This window comes from Diplodia seriata (assembly GCF_021436955.1).
Source record: "Diplodia seriata strain FDS-637 chromosome Unknown scaffold_8, whole genome shotgun sequence".
Taxonomy (NCBI): Eukaryota; Fungi; Ascomycota; class Dothideomycetes; order Botryosphaeriales; family Botryosphaeriaceae; genus Diplodia; species Diplodia seriata.
Window position 1 is genome coordinate 526094 of NW_027117315.1, and position 16875 is coordinate 542968.

The 16875-nt window shown below is 56.3% G+C and overlaps 4 protein-coding genes and 1 non-coding gene across 5 annotated transcripts; 2 read left to right on the forward strand and 3 right to left on the reverse strand.

The window, feature by feature from the left end:
• Positions 1-1535: 1535 nt before the first annotated feature.
• Positions 1536-2134, forward strand: SLS55_007758 (uncharacterized protein; the record flags this gene model as incomplete). The annotated part of the gene is made up of 2 exons (XM_066779174.1): positions 1536-1542; positions 1890-2134. 2 exons carry the CDS (start codon positions 1536-1538, stop codon positions 2132-2134), a joined length of 252 nt encoding a protein of 83 aa, XP_066629978.1.
• A 5396-nt stretch (positions 2135-7530) lies between these two features.
• On the forward strand, positions 7531-10273 carry AFG3 (AAA ATPase afg3; the record flags this gene model as incomplete). The annotated part of the gene is made up of 2 exons (XM_066779175.1): positions 7531-9403; positions 9465-10273. 2 exons carry the CDS (start codon positions 7531-7533, stop codon positions 10271-10273), a joined length of 2682 nt encoding a protein of 893 aa, XP_066629979.1.
• Positions 10274-12613: 2340 nt separating this feature from the next.
• On the reverse strand, positions 12614-12685 carry SLS55_007760. Its single transcript has one exon. It is a non-coding gene; the product is annotated as a tRNA-Arg (tRNA).
• Positions 12686-13633: 948 nt separating this feature from the next.
• Positions 13634-14128, reverse strand: SLS55_007761 (uncharacterized protein; the record flags this gene model as incomplete). The annotated part of the gene is made up of 1 exon (XM_066779176.1): positions 13634-14128. The coding sequence occupies one exon, from the start codon at positions 14126-14128 to the stop codon at positions 13634-13636; it is 495 nt and encodes a 164-aa protein (XP_066629980.1).
• A 786-nt stretch (positions 14129-14914) lies between these two features.
• SLS55_007762 (uncharacterized protein) lies at positions 14915-16387 on the reverse strand (the record flags this gene model as incomplete). Its single annotated transcript, XM_066779177.1, has 3 exons — positions 14915-15197; positions 15249-16246; positions 16334-16387. 3 exons carry the CDS (start codon positions 16385-16387, stop codon positions 14915-14917), a joined length of 1335 nt encoding a protein of 444 aa, XP_066629981.1.
• Between the last annotated feature and the right edge of the window lie 488 nt (positions 16388-16875).

Sequence of the window (16875 nt, forward strand, 5' to 3'; positions counted from 1 at the left end):
TCGGCGCATGCAGGGCAGCGCGCCAGAGGTAGTGCAATGACGTCGCGGGCGACGAGACGGGCCGCGCTGGTTGGAGGCGGATCAAGCGTGCCCAGGTGAGTGTTTCACGCGCTGCGGCACCACGGCCGTCGGCGGCCACTCAAAGCCAGGAGACGTTTGACCAGCCGGGTCACGCAGCGCGCAAACACCACACAAACCCATGCTCTGCGCACACGGGCGGCGATGCCTATTCTGGGCTGGGCTTGGGCCGAAAGGGCCGGGGCAGCAGCAGGCTGCGTGCGCTGTGCCTGCAGGCCGCGCGACGTGGACGGCAGCCGCCTGGCCGGCGGGCCTCTGCGCTCTGCGGGCGCAGATCCGACGCTGGCTTCTCGCGGTGATCCTGAAGCGGCGCCTCTGTCGCGATGCCTGGGACCTGGACCTGGACCCGGCCCTGGGCCTGCTCGGCGAGGACGGCCCTGCGTGCTGGGATGCCCGGACGGGCAATCGTGCCGTTTGCGTGTCGCTGGGCGCTGCAGCAATTTCACGCGGGCGACCCCCCGTCAACGAGGGCGCGAGCGAGGCTGGAGCACCGCAGAGCCTCGCTGGCTGGCGGTTGCTGCCGTGCCCGCTTGCACCGCAAGCCATGCGCCTGCCCGGTCGCACGCTGCGGCGCGCACACAGGCTGCTACCTGCCCGATCGCGTGCGCTGCTAGGATTTAGCACCACCGGCACCCGCGCATGCACGGCTATTCATAGCAGCAATTGGCGGGTAATGAATTGGGACAGGGATTCTTATATTGCGCCGCCGAGTCTGCACTAGCGGCGCCGGGCCAAAGCAGCCAAGCAGCGTACCCGCACCAAGCTCTCCCATCCTCCACATCCGCGCCGCTGCTGCAACGCCCACCACCACTCTCCTTCGCTCGCTCCGCCTCTTTCGCGCGAGGCCCGCCCGCGACGTCGACAAGCCCACCCCCCCGTGCACCGCACCAGAGTGCGCGAGGCCCCACGACGAAGCACGTCTGAGACGCTCCCGCCCTTCAAGACTCAGACACGGCACCCTCGAGCCACCTCAGTCCACTTTTCTCCGTCGCACAGCGTGGAACGGCCGCCGCAATCAAACACCACGGCGCCTGCGCGACCCTCCGCCCTCCCATAACACCCACCCCGTACATAAAGGCAAATGCAGCAGCGTTGAGGTAATCTAAAGGTGCGTCGCGCCGATCCTCCACCGATCCTGCTGCACAGTTCAGGGCGATCGAGTTGACCCCAAGCAGGAGCAGAGCGCTGCCAGTCTCGCACCGACTGGCGTCCATTCGTTTCCCTCTCCCCCAGCCCGCGTACATAGACCCATTCTCCATCGACTGGAAGACGCCGTCCGCTCTTTTGCCCTCATTTAACCCAGCACCACGGACTCTCGCGACCGCTCTCGTCCGCCACCAACCCACCATTCTTCCGCGGCCGCCAGGATAGCGCCCGCGGGCCCCCGGGAACTCCAACATTGCGCAGCCACGGCTCTTCGCAATTTCTACTCGTTCTAATTCGTCCCCGCCGCCGCCATGGAGAGTCCGGCGAAGCGGCGGAGGACCGACCGCGGCCAAGGCCGGCTTCACCCAGCGGACAAAGCTGGACATGGCTTTGGGCGCATGCAAATCATGAAGGAGACGGTGGTGGAAAACTCGCCGACGCCGACGCCCGCGCCGCACATTGAGGAGCCTCTGTTACTGCGCGAGAGACGGGGGGATCATAGGAAGCTGGGCTTGCGACACAGGCTTATCCACCGGCAAGAGATTGACCCTGAGGAGGCGGACGATGTTTCCGTTGTTACCGTCGTGAGGCAAATTGATCAGAACGGGAACACTGTTGGAGTGAGGACCATGAGCTCGGGAGTTGCAGCGAGTTCTGCTGGACAGCCCATTTCAACGCCTACTTCGTCCACGCCTACTCCATCTACGCCTGCCTCGTCGTCAACGCCTACCTCGTCAACGCCTACCGCGTCAACACCTATCTCGTTGTCAACGCCTATTTCGTCGTCAACGTCTGCTTCATCGTCAAGTTCAGAACCATTGATCACTACAACAAGCTTTCCTCAGGTCCCGAGCGTGCCTGCCTTTCCGAGCGATCTTACCGTTCCTTCCGTACCCCCGTACCCATTTAATTCGCAGTCGACACCTCTTATTACTTCGTCATCGACTTCGGAATCTTCAGTGCAATCTGCAACCAACACACCACCTTCATCTGTAGCAACGCCGCAAACGCCAACATCTTCTCCCTCGACAGTGGCCAGCACCACAACCCCCGGAGCTACGCCTATACCCTTTGGAATGAGCTCCAGTTGTACGTTGTATTTCAATTCCGCATCTTTTCTTTTCTTCCTTACTGATATTTTGTTAAACAGCTTCGGCAAGCCCATCTGGGCCGACGTCTTCTACTACTGACGATGTGCCAGTCGGTGCTGCTACTGCAGGAGCCGGAAGTTCGACGGAATCTGCAAGCTCTTCTCCATCCGGTGCGACTTCATCCCCGACAAGTGAGCCGACCTCGTCAACGACCAGTGAAGCTTCTTCGTCACCTACCGGCGGCGCAACTTCGTCACCACTCGGAGCCGCATCTTCGACAACAGGGGATGTAACTTCATCTCCAACCGATAGCGCATCTTCCTCGCCGACTGGTGGCGCAACTTCCTCGCCAACTAACGAATCGTCTTCGCCAACTGATGAAGCAAGTTCTTCGCCCACTGGAGAGACCTCTTCGCCCTCGGCCGCAACATCGTCGAGTGCCGCTGCCACCTCATCACCGAGTGCCACGGAATCTACCACATCCTCACCTAGCACCACGGAATCCGCCACATCCTCGCCGAGCGACACAGAATCTGCCACTACCACGTTAGCGAGTATTTCGGAGTCGCTGTCTGCGAGTTCTTCAACAAGCACTTCTTTCTCGTCGTCAGGGCTGTCGTCATCCTCTTCGACCGCGTCATCTGAATCATCTTCCACATCGTCTTCGGAATCTTCTGAATCTTCTGCGTCTGGTTCGACGGTCTTGTTTGGCGGCGCCCCCTCCGCCACGGATAGTGGGAGCACGGCCACCGCAAGCGCTAACAGCTCATCGGACGACAACAATAGCGGGAGTGGCGCTCCCACAGCCAAGCTTGTGGGAGGCATTGTTGGTGGTCTCGCGGGTTTGGCTGTCTTGCTTATTTTAGCATTGATCCTCCTCAGGTGGTACAAGCAAAAGCAGAAGAGTGCCCAACCCCAGCAATTGGCTGGTGCTTCTGGAGCTGGCGCTGAGGATCCCTTTGTCGATCCCTCTTCGCCTGGTGGAGCTAGCGCAGCTAGTGGAGCTGGGGGGGCAATGTCACAACGCAGCAGTGCGTTCCCCGTGGCTGGATTGCTTGGGCGTTTTTCTGGGAGCAAAGAATACGGGCCTCCGGAGCCGCCGCAAGAGCGAGGATTCCAGCGTATATCGGGCCGGAAACTGCCATCCGCTTTCAGTCCAGGCATGAGCTCAGAGGATCCGTTCGACGACGACAATGTGACCAACGATACCTTCTCCGGATCGTTCTATCGCGACAGCCAAGGCTTTTACGGTGGTCACGGAAGTCATACGCCACCGATGTCTCCGGGTGCAGCCGCAGCCCTTACTGGCGCTGGACTAGGTACCGTCGCCGAAGGGTCTGAGCCGCGCCGTCCTGGCACCGGTAAAGAGACGGTCGAGACACTACGGCCCAGTCCAGCACGCACGCCAATCGTACACCAGGGTCCGCCGGGACAGCATACTTCGATGCTGTGGGGTCCTCCTGAAAGTCTAAGCCCAGATTCGCCTATCAGGCCTTCAAGCCGCGGTACGCTAGGGCGAAGCCACCCGTCACACGACGGCTCACGTGGTTCACGGTTCACGGAAGATGTTTAACGACTCCTCTTTTGAGATATCTTATTTACTTTTGCTACATGCTGTGTTCCGTCCAATCGGGTAGCGGATCGCGGTCCAGGGTATGGAAGGTCACCCGCATTTGGATAACTCGATACCCAACACCAGTCTCTCCCTCTCCAAACTAGTGTCTCGACACTTACTCGCTGCGGCTCGTTTTTTTCATTTATTTATCTTTCCTTGTTCAAAATATCCCCTTACACGCGTGGCCTAATACGTCCGGTCTTGACTCTCTGGTTCAGGGGTCGTGTAATACTTTCTCAAGGCCCCCCTTCTCTTAAACTTTTTGTTTATGTTTTACAGGAAAAGGACGGATTCTGGGGGGCTCACGCATGTTTATACCCTTGCGCCGCTGAGCGCTGCAGCGACTTTTATTTCTCTTTTTACTTCTATACCCTTCGATTCTTCCAGGTTCCTTCCGAGAGCATTCGAAAGAAGCACCCTTTTTCGCCATGTTACGATCAAAAGTTTGAGCGGGTGGTTCGCGGGCCCCGTTGTAAATAACGGCCGCGCGTTAATGCTCTGCATGAGGGAGGGAAATTTTGTCCATACGAGTTTCTAGTCTTTTTTTTTCGGAGGGTTCTACAAAAAGGGACAGGAACGGTTTCTGTGATGATCACACCACGACGATGGCGTTGTAATCGTTGATTTCGTTATTTCTGTTCTCTGTTTTGTTTTCTCATGACTTCGCTTCCTACCGGATCTTCAGCCGCGACAGTACCGTGCTGGAGCTGCTCCGGTCTACCATGTTCTTGGCTGCTCCGGAGGAGGGGAAGACCCTGGTCATCCTTCCCCTGTCCGTCACCACTAATCGCGGAGCTCGCTTCCGCCGACTGGGGGTTGTAGATAGTTGGAAATGAAGAAGGGACTGCGGGGTGGGAAGAAGCGTTCACCGCACGCTCTTTTCCCTTATCCTCTGCTTTGCCCGTATTCTTGGTGTCGAACTCGACGTGCCCTTTACTCTTTGCAATCTCCGTGACGGTGGAGTGTGTCACCCATTGATGACAGAACATTCATGACTATTTTTTTTTTCCTCTGTCTCGTGTCCTGTTCTCTTGGCCAAAGGGCCTTTTTCTTTCAACCCACCCACCCCCGATCTTGAAACGCGGCGGATCGAGACCACCGGGATGACGTAGTCGGAATCGTACCGAATTGCGCGCGCGCGCGCGCGCCCGGGCGGCCGTGCTTCGGTGCATGTTTCACGGGCAAACTACGAAGTTTCGCCTAGCCTGTCGTGATGGTGTGCTTTTTCCTTAGTACGTTTACCGGGGCGGCGGCGACACTACTGAATCGTTCTTCTCCCTCCTCTCTCTCTCCTTCCGGGTAAAACAGAGACAAACAAAATGCCGACGGGCTGTTTCAATTCCTTCTTCACGCGACGGGAGGAGGGAGGGGCTATGCACGTTACAGGTTTAGTGCTGGCTGATGGCGGATCACGAAAGCATTGAGGTGGCGGCGGGGGAGGAGAGGGGGCGGACGGAGATTGACGATTCGGTTGGCGCTGTTAGGCGAGACGGGGATTTGCGTGCACGGCAGATGAGAATCGAACGGTTTGTGTCGGGCCTGGAAGGCCTGATTTGTTGAGGGGAGGGAGGGAGGGGGGTATATGTGTGTAAAGCTGGTGATGAGCATGAAGGGGAGGAGGTCTCGTGGTGGTGGTGTGCTGTGGTGGTGGTGGTTATCTCCGGTGGTGAGGATTAAAGTTTTTGGCGAAGGAACACGTAAGTTTGTTGTTCGCTGTTCGATCGCCACGCGCTAGATGTGGTGTGTGTTTTGTTGCGTTTGTGTTGTGTTTTCATCCTCTCCGAAGGATGCGCTTTGGTGTGTTGCAAGGTTGCTTAGTGTATGCGCGTGTCTGCGAGTGTGTTGGAACGGTCGGTGCATTTAGCTTGCGTCACTGGTGACGAGCAGCAAGGGGCGGGAAGGGTCTTTTTTCTTTTTCTTTTCTTTTTCCTACTACTATCGCGACGCTCGTGTTGTTAGCGTTGGTCCGGTGGGCGGGAAGCCGGGATCTCCCTTTTTCCCAACCTTTCGAGGATCGTGCAAAAACACGAGGGAAGTCGGCCGGTCGTCAGCCATAGCCCGCCACTAGCCACTGTAGCGTGTATCGTATGTCAGTGTTGGCGAAATTGGATGTGGGAGCCGCGTCCCATCGTTCTCTTCTTCCTCCATCTTCACTCGTTTATCTGTTTTGTTTCGTTTCACGCGGTCTCGGGAGTCGAGACACTGTGTGGTGGTGGCGTTCGCTGGGGTGGCCCGTACAGTGTTCATCGTGGGTTAGAAGGGGGGGTTGCCCGAAAAGGGAGAGTGGGTCGCGAAAGAACGCGTCATCCGAAAGAGGTTCGCTATAGGGCTGAAATAGGCGAAATGAGGACGCGAGCTCCTCAGGTTCTAGGCCAAAGGGGGGCGCAGCATCGCGGCCGGGGGTGGGAAGGCGGTGGGTTTGAGACAGGGGTCGAGGTAGGCGAGAGTTTGGAGGTGGTGGAGCATGGTCGCCGGTGATGAGCAGAGGGCTGGTTGGCATGCGGTAGGCCACGCCGAGAAGAGGTTGGATCTGCTCGATCTGCCCGTCGCATGGTGAGCGGATGCGCGCGGATCGAGCACGGTGCGGATTTTCGGTCTGCAGGTACGGAGTATGGCCGTCGAGGCGAGTGATCCACGGCATGAACGCATGAGGTAATCCTCGCAGCCTGGTCGTGAGAGAGGCCCAAGCGGAGCCATGACAGTTAGGGAGTTCATGCACGACGCGAGTGGAAGCATAGAAGAAGAGACCAAGTCTCATCTACCTCACTAGGCGTATCGAATGCGCGCTTGTCAGTCTTTAAAGGTTCCGGAATCCCCAGCTGATGCAGTCGCGGCCTTCAGATGCGCGAAGATCCAGGTGAAGGCGCAGTCACGGCCTGTGAGCAAACTGGATGAAGTGCAGATGCGGCAGCAGGTGGTGATGCTAAGTGGAGAGGGATTCAGAACACATCAACAACTTGTACAGCAGTCCTCCGATCCATGAGAAGTGGGAAAGTGAGGAACGCACAGGTACAAATGGTGTTGTCTGGGGATATGGCTCGGAAAGTATCGCATATCCTTGCTTCTGCACTGGTGCCACGGTCCACCTGCCGTTCCATATTAGAGCTGCCACAGCATGCGTATCCGTTGTTGGAGCCAAGGGCCGCGGAACCAGCTTCCATCATCATGGCCGCCAGATGCCCCATGGACTCAATCTTCTCCGCTGGTGATCCCTTCTGTGTCCGGTCGGCAGGCCATGGACGATGCAGCTGTCACGTCCAGAGGCATTCGGCAGCTATATTGCCCCGTAGAGCTTGATCGCACTTGAAGCATCTGCTGGCGATGAGAGGTGGGTGTTGGAGAGTCGGAGAGTCGGAGAGTCGGAGAGTCGGCGGTGATTGAGTAAGCGGCGGGGCGGAACAACAGTCGAGCCGACGAGCGGCAATCGTTCATCCTTCGCAAGTCATCGCGTCACAGACGGTCGCCGCCTTCGACCGCTCGCCATCCAACCCCTCCCGCGCTTCTGTCCAGTCTCAATTGCGTGGGTGGTGAATCGCTGAGGCCGTCCCTTCCTCAGATATCCCTCGCCCCGCCCTGTTCACCTCGCCGGCCACAACCACCATGACGACCCTGGCGCTACGGTCAGGCTACCTTGCCCGCTTATCGAGATCCAGCATCGCATCCGCTGCCCGCGCTCAATCCCGTGCACGTTGCGGCCCCTCCCTCTCCACATCTCTCCTTCACCAGCAGCGGTTACGGACATACGCCAGCACCCCGCCGAACCGTCCGAAGGACCCGAAGGATCGCAAAAGTGGCAAGGACGACGCGAAGAAGGCAGAAGATGGCAAAAATGTAGATTTCAACCAGACTTCGCCAGGCGACAATGGCAGTGAGCCCAAGCACGGGTTCGCGAAGCTCACCCCCGAGGAGGAGGAGCAGATGGACAAGCTTCTGTGGAGATTAAAGCAGGGCCTCCCCAAGTCCCAGGGCAAGGATCTCGAGCGCGCTTTCCAAAGTATCAAGAAGGATGGAATTCCGCAAGAGCTGCGCGATACCATGAAGAATTTGAAAGACGGAGCTCCCATGGACTTGGGCACCGCCGCGAAGCTTGTGAGAATGTCGACTACCTTGGCCCGGAGAGCTGCGGATAAGGCTGTTTACGGCGAGAAGGATGAGCCGCAGAAGCCTCTAGATGAGGAACCCCAGCAGAAGGCCGGCACCCACGACCCCGGCCCACAGAATCAACAGAAGGATAAGAAGAAGCAGAAGGGCACCGGCCAGCCGTACTTCGCCGACATCAACGTTGACCTAGGCTCCGTGCTCATGTCTACTTTCATCGCGTACCTTCTGTATCGCCTCGTCGTTCCCGGAGAGAGCTCCAAGGAGATCACATGGCAAGAGTTCCGCAGCACATTCCTGGACAAGGGCTTGGTTGAAAAGGTCGTCGTCGTGAGCGGCCAAAGGGCGCGCGTATACCTTCATCGGGAAGCCGTTGGATCAGTCTATCCTGATTCTCCAGCGTCTAACGAGAACTTCCACTACTACTTTACCCTCGGCTCTGTGGAATCCTTCGAGAGGAAGATGGATGAGGCGCAAAAGGAACTTGGCATCCCGTCAGGCGAGCGCATTCCGGTCGCATACTCCGACGAAGTGCCGTGGATAGCGACCATCTTGTCTTTTGGTCCGACACTTCTGGTCATTGGCTCCATTTTCTTCCTGACAAGACGTGCTGGCCAAGGTGGTGGAGGCTCCAGTGGCATTTTCGGCATGGGAAGAAGTCGCGCGAAGAAGTTCAACCATGAGACAGATATCAAGGTCAAGTTTGCAGATGTAGCCGGAATGGACGAGGCCAAGCAGGAGATCATGGAATTCGTCAGCTTCCTGAAAGAGCCTGGCATCTACCAGAAGCTTGGTGCGAAAATCCCGCGTGGCGCTATTCTTTCTGGTCCTCCCGGTACCGGTAAGACGCTCCTTGCAAAGGCCACTGCCGGTGAATCTGGCGTGCCATTCTTCAGTGTCAGCGGTTCCGAGTTCGTGGAGATGTTTGTCGGTGTTGGTCCTTCGAGAGTACGCGATCTGTTCGCCACTGCGCGGAAGAGCACGCCTTGCATCATTTTCATCGATGAAATCGACGCCATCGGAAAGTCAAGAGCCAAGCAAAGCTTTGGTGGTGGCAACGACGAGAGAGAAAGCACGCTGAACCAGATTCTGACCGAGATGGATGGGTTCAACACCTCGGAGCAAGTGGTCGTCCTTGCTGGTACTAACAGACCTGATGTTCTCGACAAGGCTCTTATGCGTCCTGGTCGTTTTGACAGACACATTGGCATCGACCGGCCGACCATGGAAGGCCGGAAACAGATTTTCAATGTGCATCTCAAGAAGATCGTCACCAAGGAGGACATTGATTTCCTCACCGGCCGTCTCGCAGCACTTACTCCTGGCTTCGCAGGTGCGGATATCGCCAACTGTGTAAATGAAGCCGCGCTTATCGGTAAGTACTCCACATCCTGCAACATGATCCAGCAACTCTGATAGTAACAACTTCTGTGTAGCTGCTCGTTTCCAAGCTGAACATGTCGAAATGAAGCACTTTGAACAGGCCATTGAGCGTGTCATTGGCGGTCTGGAGAAGAAATCCATGGTCCTCTCCCCTGAAGACAAGAAGACGGTTGCATACCATGAGGCGGGCCACGCCATCTGCGGCTGGTACTTCAAGTATGCCGATCCTCTCCTCAAGGTGTCGATCATTCCCCGCGGTTCCGGTGCGCTTGGATACGCCCAATACCTCCCCACTGGCGACACGTACCTTATGAACGTCAACCAGCTTGTCGACCGCATGGCCATGGCTCTGGGTGGCCGTGTCTCGGAGGAACTGCATTTCGAGACTGTCACGTCTGGCGCATCTGACGACTTCAACAAGGTCACGCGCATGGCTACTGCTATGGTGACCAAATGGGGCATGTCCAGCAAGATCGGCTACCTGTACTTCGAAGACGACACGCAGTCGCAGCTTCACAAGCCCTTCTCCGAGGAAACTGCCAAGAACATCGACTCCGAGGTCCGCCGCATCGTGGATGAGGCCTACAAGCAGTGCAAGGACCTCCTGGTGGAGAAGAAGCACGAAGTCGGCCTTGTTGCCGAGGAGTTGCTGAAGAAGGAAATGCTCGGCCGCGACGACCTTGAGCGCGTCCTTGGACCCAGACCTTTCGGCGACCCCAAGGACTTCACCAAGTACTTTGGCTCAAGAGGTGATCGGGAGGGTGCGGGTCCCGGCAGCGTGCCTGGCCCGACGTCGATAGGGAAGGAGGATGGCGGTGCTCCAGAGCCCCCAAAGATGCCTCCGGGCGGCGTGGCCTTGTAAGATGACGGCGATGGTTTATTTGGATGCCTGTAATGGCTGGTGAGGGGTGAAGAATCTCTTCTGAATGAATAGGGCTTGGCTGGCTGGAAAGGAAGGTTGTTTCCTCCATGCAATCAACTTCCTCTGTATCATCTTCTACTTTTTAGTTTTCTGCGCTTTAGAGCATTTCAGGTGCAAGCTGTCGGTGTGACCGCATGGCGGGGGTTTTCTTTGGTCGTTTCTGTCTTCCCGCACCTCCTTCCTCCACTCCCCAAACAAACAGCGTCCCTGATGGCAAGCTTCAGGGACACACATTCACCGCTCAAACGCACACTCCTTGCGACTCGTGGTCGGAGGAATGATTTGCATGGTGGGGCTGGCTGAACAGCAATTGATTGAGAACGTAGATACGTCGACGTTTGACTGTATGAAATAGAAAAATGGTAAAAAAACGCCAGAAGCGGTGATTCTCGAAGCAAACATGAGCGTCACGGTGCAGTCCGTCTCGTTTGGAAGAGCTTGAACACTTCTCGGGTCTGTCTCGTGCAAACTACGCTCTTTTTGTAGGAGGGGTTGTGAGGAAGCACTGTGAACATTGTCTTTTCTCGGCTCACAAGACGTGGATTACCATTCACAACGCAGGCTTGATCAATCAAAACACACTAGAGGCGAGAACGATAGAGTATTATTCCACCGGAACCGACATTTCGAACGCAGTTTGAACAGGCAAGGTTTTGGGGGAGGGAGGTTCGATGAGAAAACCGACATGCACATTGCACCAAAAAAATGAAAAATAAAAATGAGGAACAGCCTTCCCGCTACTTACTTACCCACACTTATCCCAAACGCCATGCCATCGTCCTACAGCACCCCCCTCCGACACCTGCGGCTCGTCGACGACGAAATGTAGATGCGCTCGGACACCACGTGCCGGTCCATCGACCGCTGATCGTCTCCCCCCGCGGCCGCCCTCTGCTGTCGTTGGTTGGAATCGTGCCATGCGATCCTCCTCGACGACGACAAAGGTGGCGGCGGCGGCGGCGGTGGTAGTGGCGGCGCGCCTCGCGTGCAGCAGCTCGTGGCGCTGTTGCTGTCGAAGCGGACGGCCTTTTTGGGGGGAGGGGGAGGCTTGCAGAGGAGAAGGTTCGATTTGTTGCTAGTTGATGATGATGATGTCGACGAGGAGGAGGGGAGGGAGGCTTTCGGGTGTTGTGTGTCGCTTCGTTGTGCCATGTCCGCATCTCTTTTCTCGTTGCTGTGTCGTTCGCTACTCTTCGTTGATGTGGTGGAGATCCTGGTCTCTTTCGTGATGGGTGTCTGGCTCCTTGGCCTCCTTCTAGTGACCGTTATGGTGACGGTGGTGGTGGTGAGACGCATTTTTGCTTCTGTTTGAGTGTGTTTCTGGCTGTCGGTGGCGGGAGAGGCTGCTCGGGAGGAGGTGGAGGGTGGGTGGCAAGAGGGAAAGTTGACCAAAAAGCCATTTGACGTCTCCTATTCTCTTCTTCGGGGAGAGCTCAGAATCGGGTTGGTCACAGCGATGGGGGCTGGTTTTAGTGCAGCGTATGATTGGGGATGTGCGGAACAATGTAGTACGCTGTCCTCTACCGATAGTGGATGAAGAGAGTTGACCGCGGGACGACTGGTCATTTGATCTTGCCTGGTGTGACGTCTTCGTGCTTTCATGTGTAACTGAGCGAGCTATCAGGGTCACACGGAGTAAGAAGAGGTCAATCGAAATGAAGCATGCGTTACTGCGAGAGAGGCGATATGTTTGTAGGCCGGAGAAGGCTACGAGTGTTTGTGTGAACACAAATATCCCTGATCCTCGTGAGATGTGTGTGCTTTTGGTGTAACACTTCGAAACGCCACAATGAGGGAGGGAGCTGACTGGGCCACACAGGTCTGGGAGGGTAGTTGGCCCACCCGCATAGACTCACATGGGAGCGGTAGTTAGGGACGAAATTCGGACGTAAATGTAAGTTTTGAATGCGCACATTTATGCATTCAAGTACCTACGTAGGAAGAGTGTCGCGTCTTCGGTAGAGAACAGAGGTCTCGGCCCGTCCGCATCTGCCTTACATAGACATATTCATGTAGGTAGTTGAATCCAGTCTCGGGATGTAAATTCAAGCCTTAAATATATGCACATTGTCTAGACAAAAGATTCAACTACCCGTCTACATCATATCTTCTATCGCCTGCTTTGCAGATGTTGATTGTTCGGTGGCTTCCATTGCAATCCATGCGGGCCGAACATCGCCGACGCTATGATGAAAGAAAAAAAAAGTAAAAAATTTTCTTCTCCATCTAACTCACCATCCACGTCCACACACTTTCTTAGTGTAAAGATGCAAAAAGAGATGACCACACCAGGGGTCGAACCTGGAATCTCTTGATTCGTAGTCAAGCGCCTTGCCATTGGGCCATGCGGCCAGTAAACTCGAAGTTGAGCTGCTGGAACACCAACCGAGCTGTGCTGCTTGGTTGCTGATGGGAGAGACGTCGAATTTTTACAATATAACCCGTATTGCAACTGGAGGAATCCAGAGACGTGCCCGCTGCTGAAAGAATGGTGAGTGTGGTGGACGGGGTGTTGGCAAGAACTTTTTCGAGGTCAAATTAAACGCATGAGCAACACCATGCGACGCTGGAACATCGCTCCAGGGACGGTTGTATCAGAGTATGCTGGGCCGGCTACGTACAGGAAGATAAACATGATGGAAATTTTAAGGGGGGCTTGTTCACAAAAAAAGGAAAACGCACTCATTGACATGCACCTATCAACCAAAAAAAAAAAAAAAAAAGACCAAGTCGATTCCGCCATCCAAACATCGCCTACTCCCCATCTTACTCCTCCTCTCTCACGACCTTCCCCACGCTCCCGCCCCCATCCAACACGACGCACTGCCCGGTAACGTGGCCGCCCGCCCGACTCGCCAGCCACACGACCGTGGCCGCGAAGTCCTCGCCCCTCCCCAGCCGCCCGTTCGGCCGCGACCGCGCCAGCGCCCTCTCGCCGCCCATGCGCTCGATCAGCGGCGCGGCGAGATCGCTGGGGAAGAAGCCGGGGGCGATGCTGTTGACGAGCACGTTGCGCGGGCCGAGCTCCAGCGCGAGTTGGCGGACGAGGTGGATCGCGCCGGCTTTGGCGGCGGCGTAGGAGAAGCTGTTTTTCGTTGTCAGTGAGAGGATTTCCTTTGCCCCCTTTTTTTCTCCATCTCTCGTTTTGGGGAGTGGGCGGGAAGAGAAGAGAAGAGAGGGATATGGGAGGCATGTTTACGTACGTCGCGCCCTCGCCGAGGGTTGTGGGACCGAGACCGGAGACGGATGCGGTGACGATGACGCGCGAGGGCGCGGCCATGTTTGCGTGCTCTGGTTTCGTCAGGAGAGGTGCGAATCTGGGAGGTTCAAGGTAAGCAAGTACGGCCTGCAACGGGGTCGAGGCATCCCGTACTTTTGAACAGTGTAAAACACGCTCTTGAGGTTGATGTCCATGACCTCCGTCCACTTCTTCTCGTCATGCGTCTCGAACCGCTCGCCGTACGCCATGCCGGCGTTGATCAGAAGGACGTCCACATGGTCCGTCGATTTGGCGACGCCGTCGGCAAGCTCCTGGATGCCGTCCACGGTTGACGAGTCGGCGGGCACGGCGATGGCTTGGGCGCCGGCGCGCTTGTTGGGCAGAGCGTTCAGCGTCGCGCATGCTTCCTCGCAGCCATGCTTGCTTCGTGAGGTGATGTAGACTTTGGAGGCGCCTGCTTGCAAGATGCCGGACGCTGCGGCGAGGCCGAGGCCGCGGGAGCCGCCGGTGACGACGGCAACTTTGCCCTCGAGCGAGAAGATGTTTTGGAAATCGACGAGGTTGGCAGTGGTCATGGTGGGTGGGATGATTGGCTTGCGTTGAGTTGTTCACCGGAGAGGAGCGCGAAGCTCCTCGCTTTTATAGATCGATAGCAACACTCCTTCGAATCTCTGCGTCGAGGCCTGAACGTTAATTGTTTGGGGGGAGCATGGCAATAATGCTGACACGGCACACGTAAATCCGCTGTCCCCTTTAACTCCGGTCTTCATGATCCTTCAAGCGGGATAGCCCCGATTGAAGCAGTTCATTGGACATCCGCCATATTTGCACGAGAAGCATGATCGGAAATCGGAAATAACCTCTTCTCCGTGCTTTATGCCTCAGCTTTGCTAGGGGACTATAGCATTATGTTTATATAGGCAGTTGAATCCATGATCTGGACGTAATTGTACGCATTTAAAATGTACGTTTACGTCCAGATCTTGTATTCAACTGCCTATATAAATATAGCTGAGGCAATGCACGCCACCCCTCGAATCAGCATGAGAATTCTCGAACGTAGCCCACATTTTCAGGCTGAGCGGCTATTGCCTCTCGGGGACACAACTCTGAGAACAACAGAAGCATAACATTCCTAACAATCCGTCGCGACGAACTCTGTCCTGAAATAGCGCAGAAAAATAGCAACCATGGCTACCAACATGTCCAGTACGCCGTCACCAGCCCATGACCAAGAAACATACCTGATGCTTACCCCAACGCCTCGAATGCCCTGTAGACTATCCTAACAGAAAGTGGGCGTGAATTTACAACATGTCGATGCAACAAAACTTCTTGTGCTGCGTCTTTAAGGTCCCCACCTAGATATGCTCAATGGGACCTTCCGGCAGCAGCTCGTCCATGCCGGACCTCTTCTTCCTCTTCCATTCCAAATAGGCCTTCATCGGTGGGCGCACAATGTCGTTGAAGAGGAAGGTGCCGTAGACAAGCATGGCAAAGCCGACCACTTGCAGCCATTTGAAAGTCTCCCACCCGAGGCCAAGAGAGACAATCCAGATGAACAGGGTACGGCAAGTGTCAATGGTCGCACGTGCGGTAGCCGACACAGAGCGTGTGACTGATAGACCGAAAAAGTTGAAACCGCTGTCGCCAAGGTTAGAGTGTAAAAAGAAAACGCCTCGTGGATGGACTTACCCAATACTGAACATGATGAGGATGCTGCTGACTGCTACGGCTGGGAAGTGAGTGATTTGATACAGTCCTTCCCTTGCGTCGAAGTAACCGTAACGTCCCGCCTTGGTCCTACCGACGGCAAAATGCATTACGACCATGACAAGGACGGTAACAACGAAGCCGAAGATGCCCTCCCAGCCGACGACCTTCAGCGGCTCAAGCTCGTAGTTCTCCATGATGCTCTCCTCGAGCACGAACTGAGTGGCTGTGAAAATCTGGGCGCCGGCGATGAGGAGGATGCCGATAATGGTGCGCACTGCAACAGGCGTAGCCATAGCCTTGACCTCGTTCGCTGCGCTGCGCACGAGGATGGTCCCGGAGAAAGCATACTTGTCACCGATGGGCGTCTGGCCTTCGGGCATGATGCTGGACCCATGGGCTGACTCCTTTGCGATAGCACCGGCCAGGCCAACAACGGCGACACCAGCCACGACGATGACCAACGACGCCCACTTGTACAGAGCAAGGTGACGCTTCAGGAACAGGACGCTGAAAAGGCCAACAAAGAGAACCAAGGCGCCGCGCGTCATCTGATAGATACTGGCCGCAACGAAGAGCAGACCCACGTTCATAAGCGTCGTACCTGCAATATCGCAGATAGCCGGCAGAGCCAGGTATAACACCTTCCAGCCAGTCAAGGGGATGCGCGAATGGTCGTCGTGCGCCGACTTGAGTGGGTTGGCAATATGGCCATCAGAGCTCGCAGTGTCGGGCGTATCGGCCGTGGCTTCGATGTCGGCAGCGGAAGGAGGCGCGGGGGCGTCGGTAGACTCGCGGGGGACGGCTTCGTAGCCACCCGAATCAACCGCCCTTTTGGAGGCGAAGTATTTGAAGAGCGAGAAGCTGCCAACCACAAGCCAGCAGCCCATCTCGCCGATGAACATCTGGGCCGTTTGTACGACAGGCTGCTCGAAGTATTCGGGGTGTTGGCCGTCGCAGTTGCGCACACATTGTTGGTCCTGATAAGGCGGTTAGCTGGCAGGGGCAAGGCTGTGGCGATGGGCGTGTGGTCTGACTTGGTATTTGGTAAGGAGTGTGTTGCAGACACCGGTCAGCAGCATCATGCCGACCAGGAAGGGTATGAGAGCTCCAGAAGCCATGACGGGCAGGCGGAGCTGGGCGGAGCTCTGGAGATGGCTGTTGGAGCTTGTGGTGGGCGTGTATCCCCCGTACAGAGACGACGAGTTGTGGGGAACAGCAGAGTGGGAGACGGCGGAGCTTTAGAGACAGCGTCAGAGGTCAGGTGGTTGTGGGTGGAGCCGGGATGATGATGGACGAGGAGCTACGGGTGCTCTCTGACGGAGGCGCCGCGCGTGAGGCTACTTATCGGAGATAAGCCGCCGCCAATCATGCCGCCCGCTCCACAGGGGGCTTCCACACTTCGACTCAACAACCTCACTATAGCTTCGTTCTTACGCTGCGAGTAGGTTGACTACTCTGTCACCGGTCTTCTTCCACCACGTGAGCGACTAGTCACCAATCTATTCGCTGTGTGGTTCCCACTCGTTCTCGTGCACCCTGCAAGTGCCCGTTCAGTCTAAAATAGTAAACGTCGAGTCTTAGGGGAACCAGGCATTTTACTTATGTT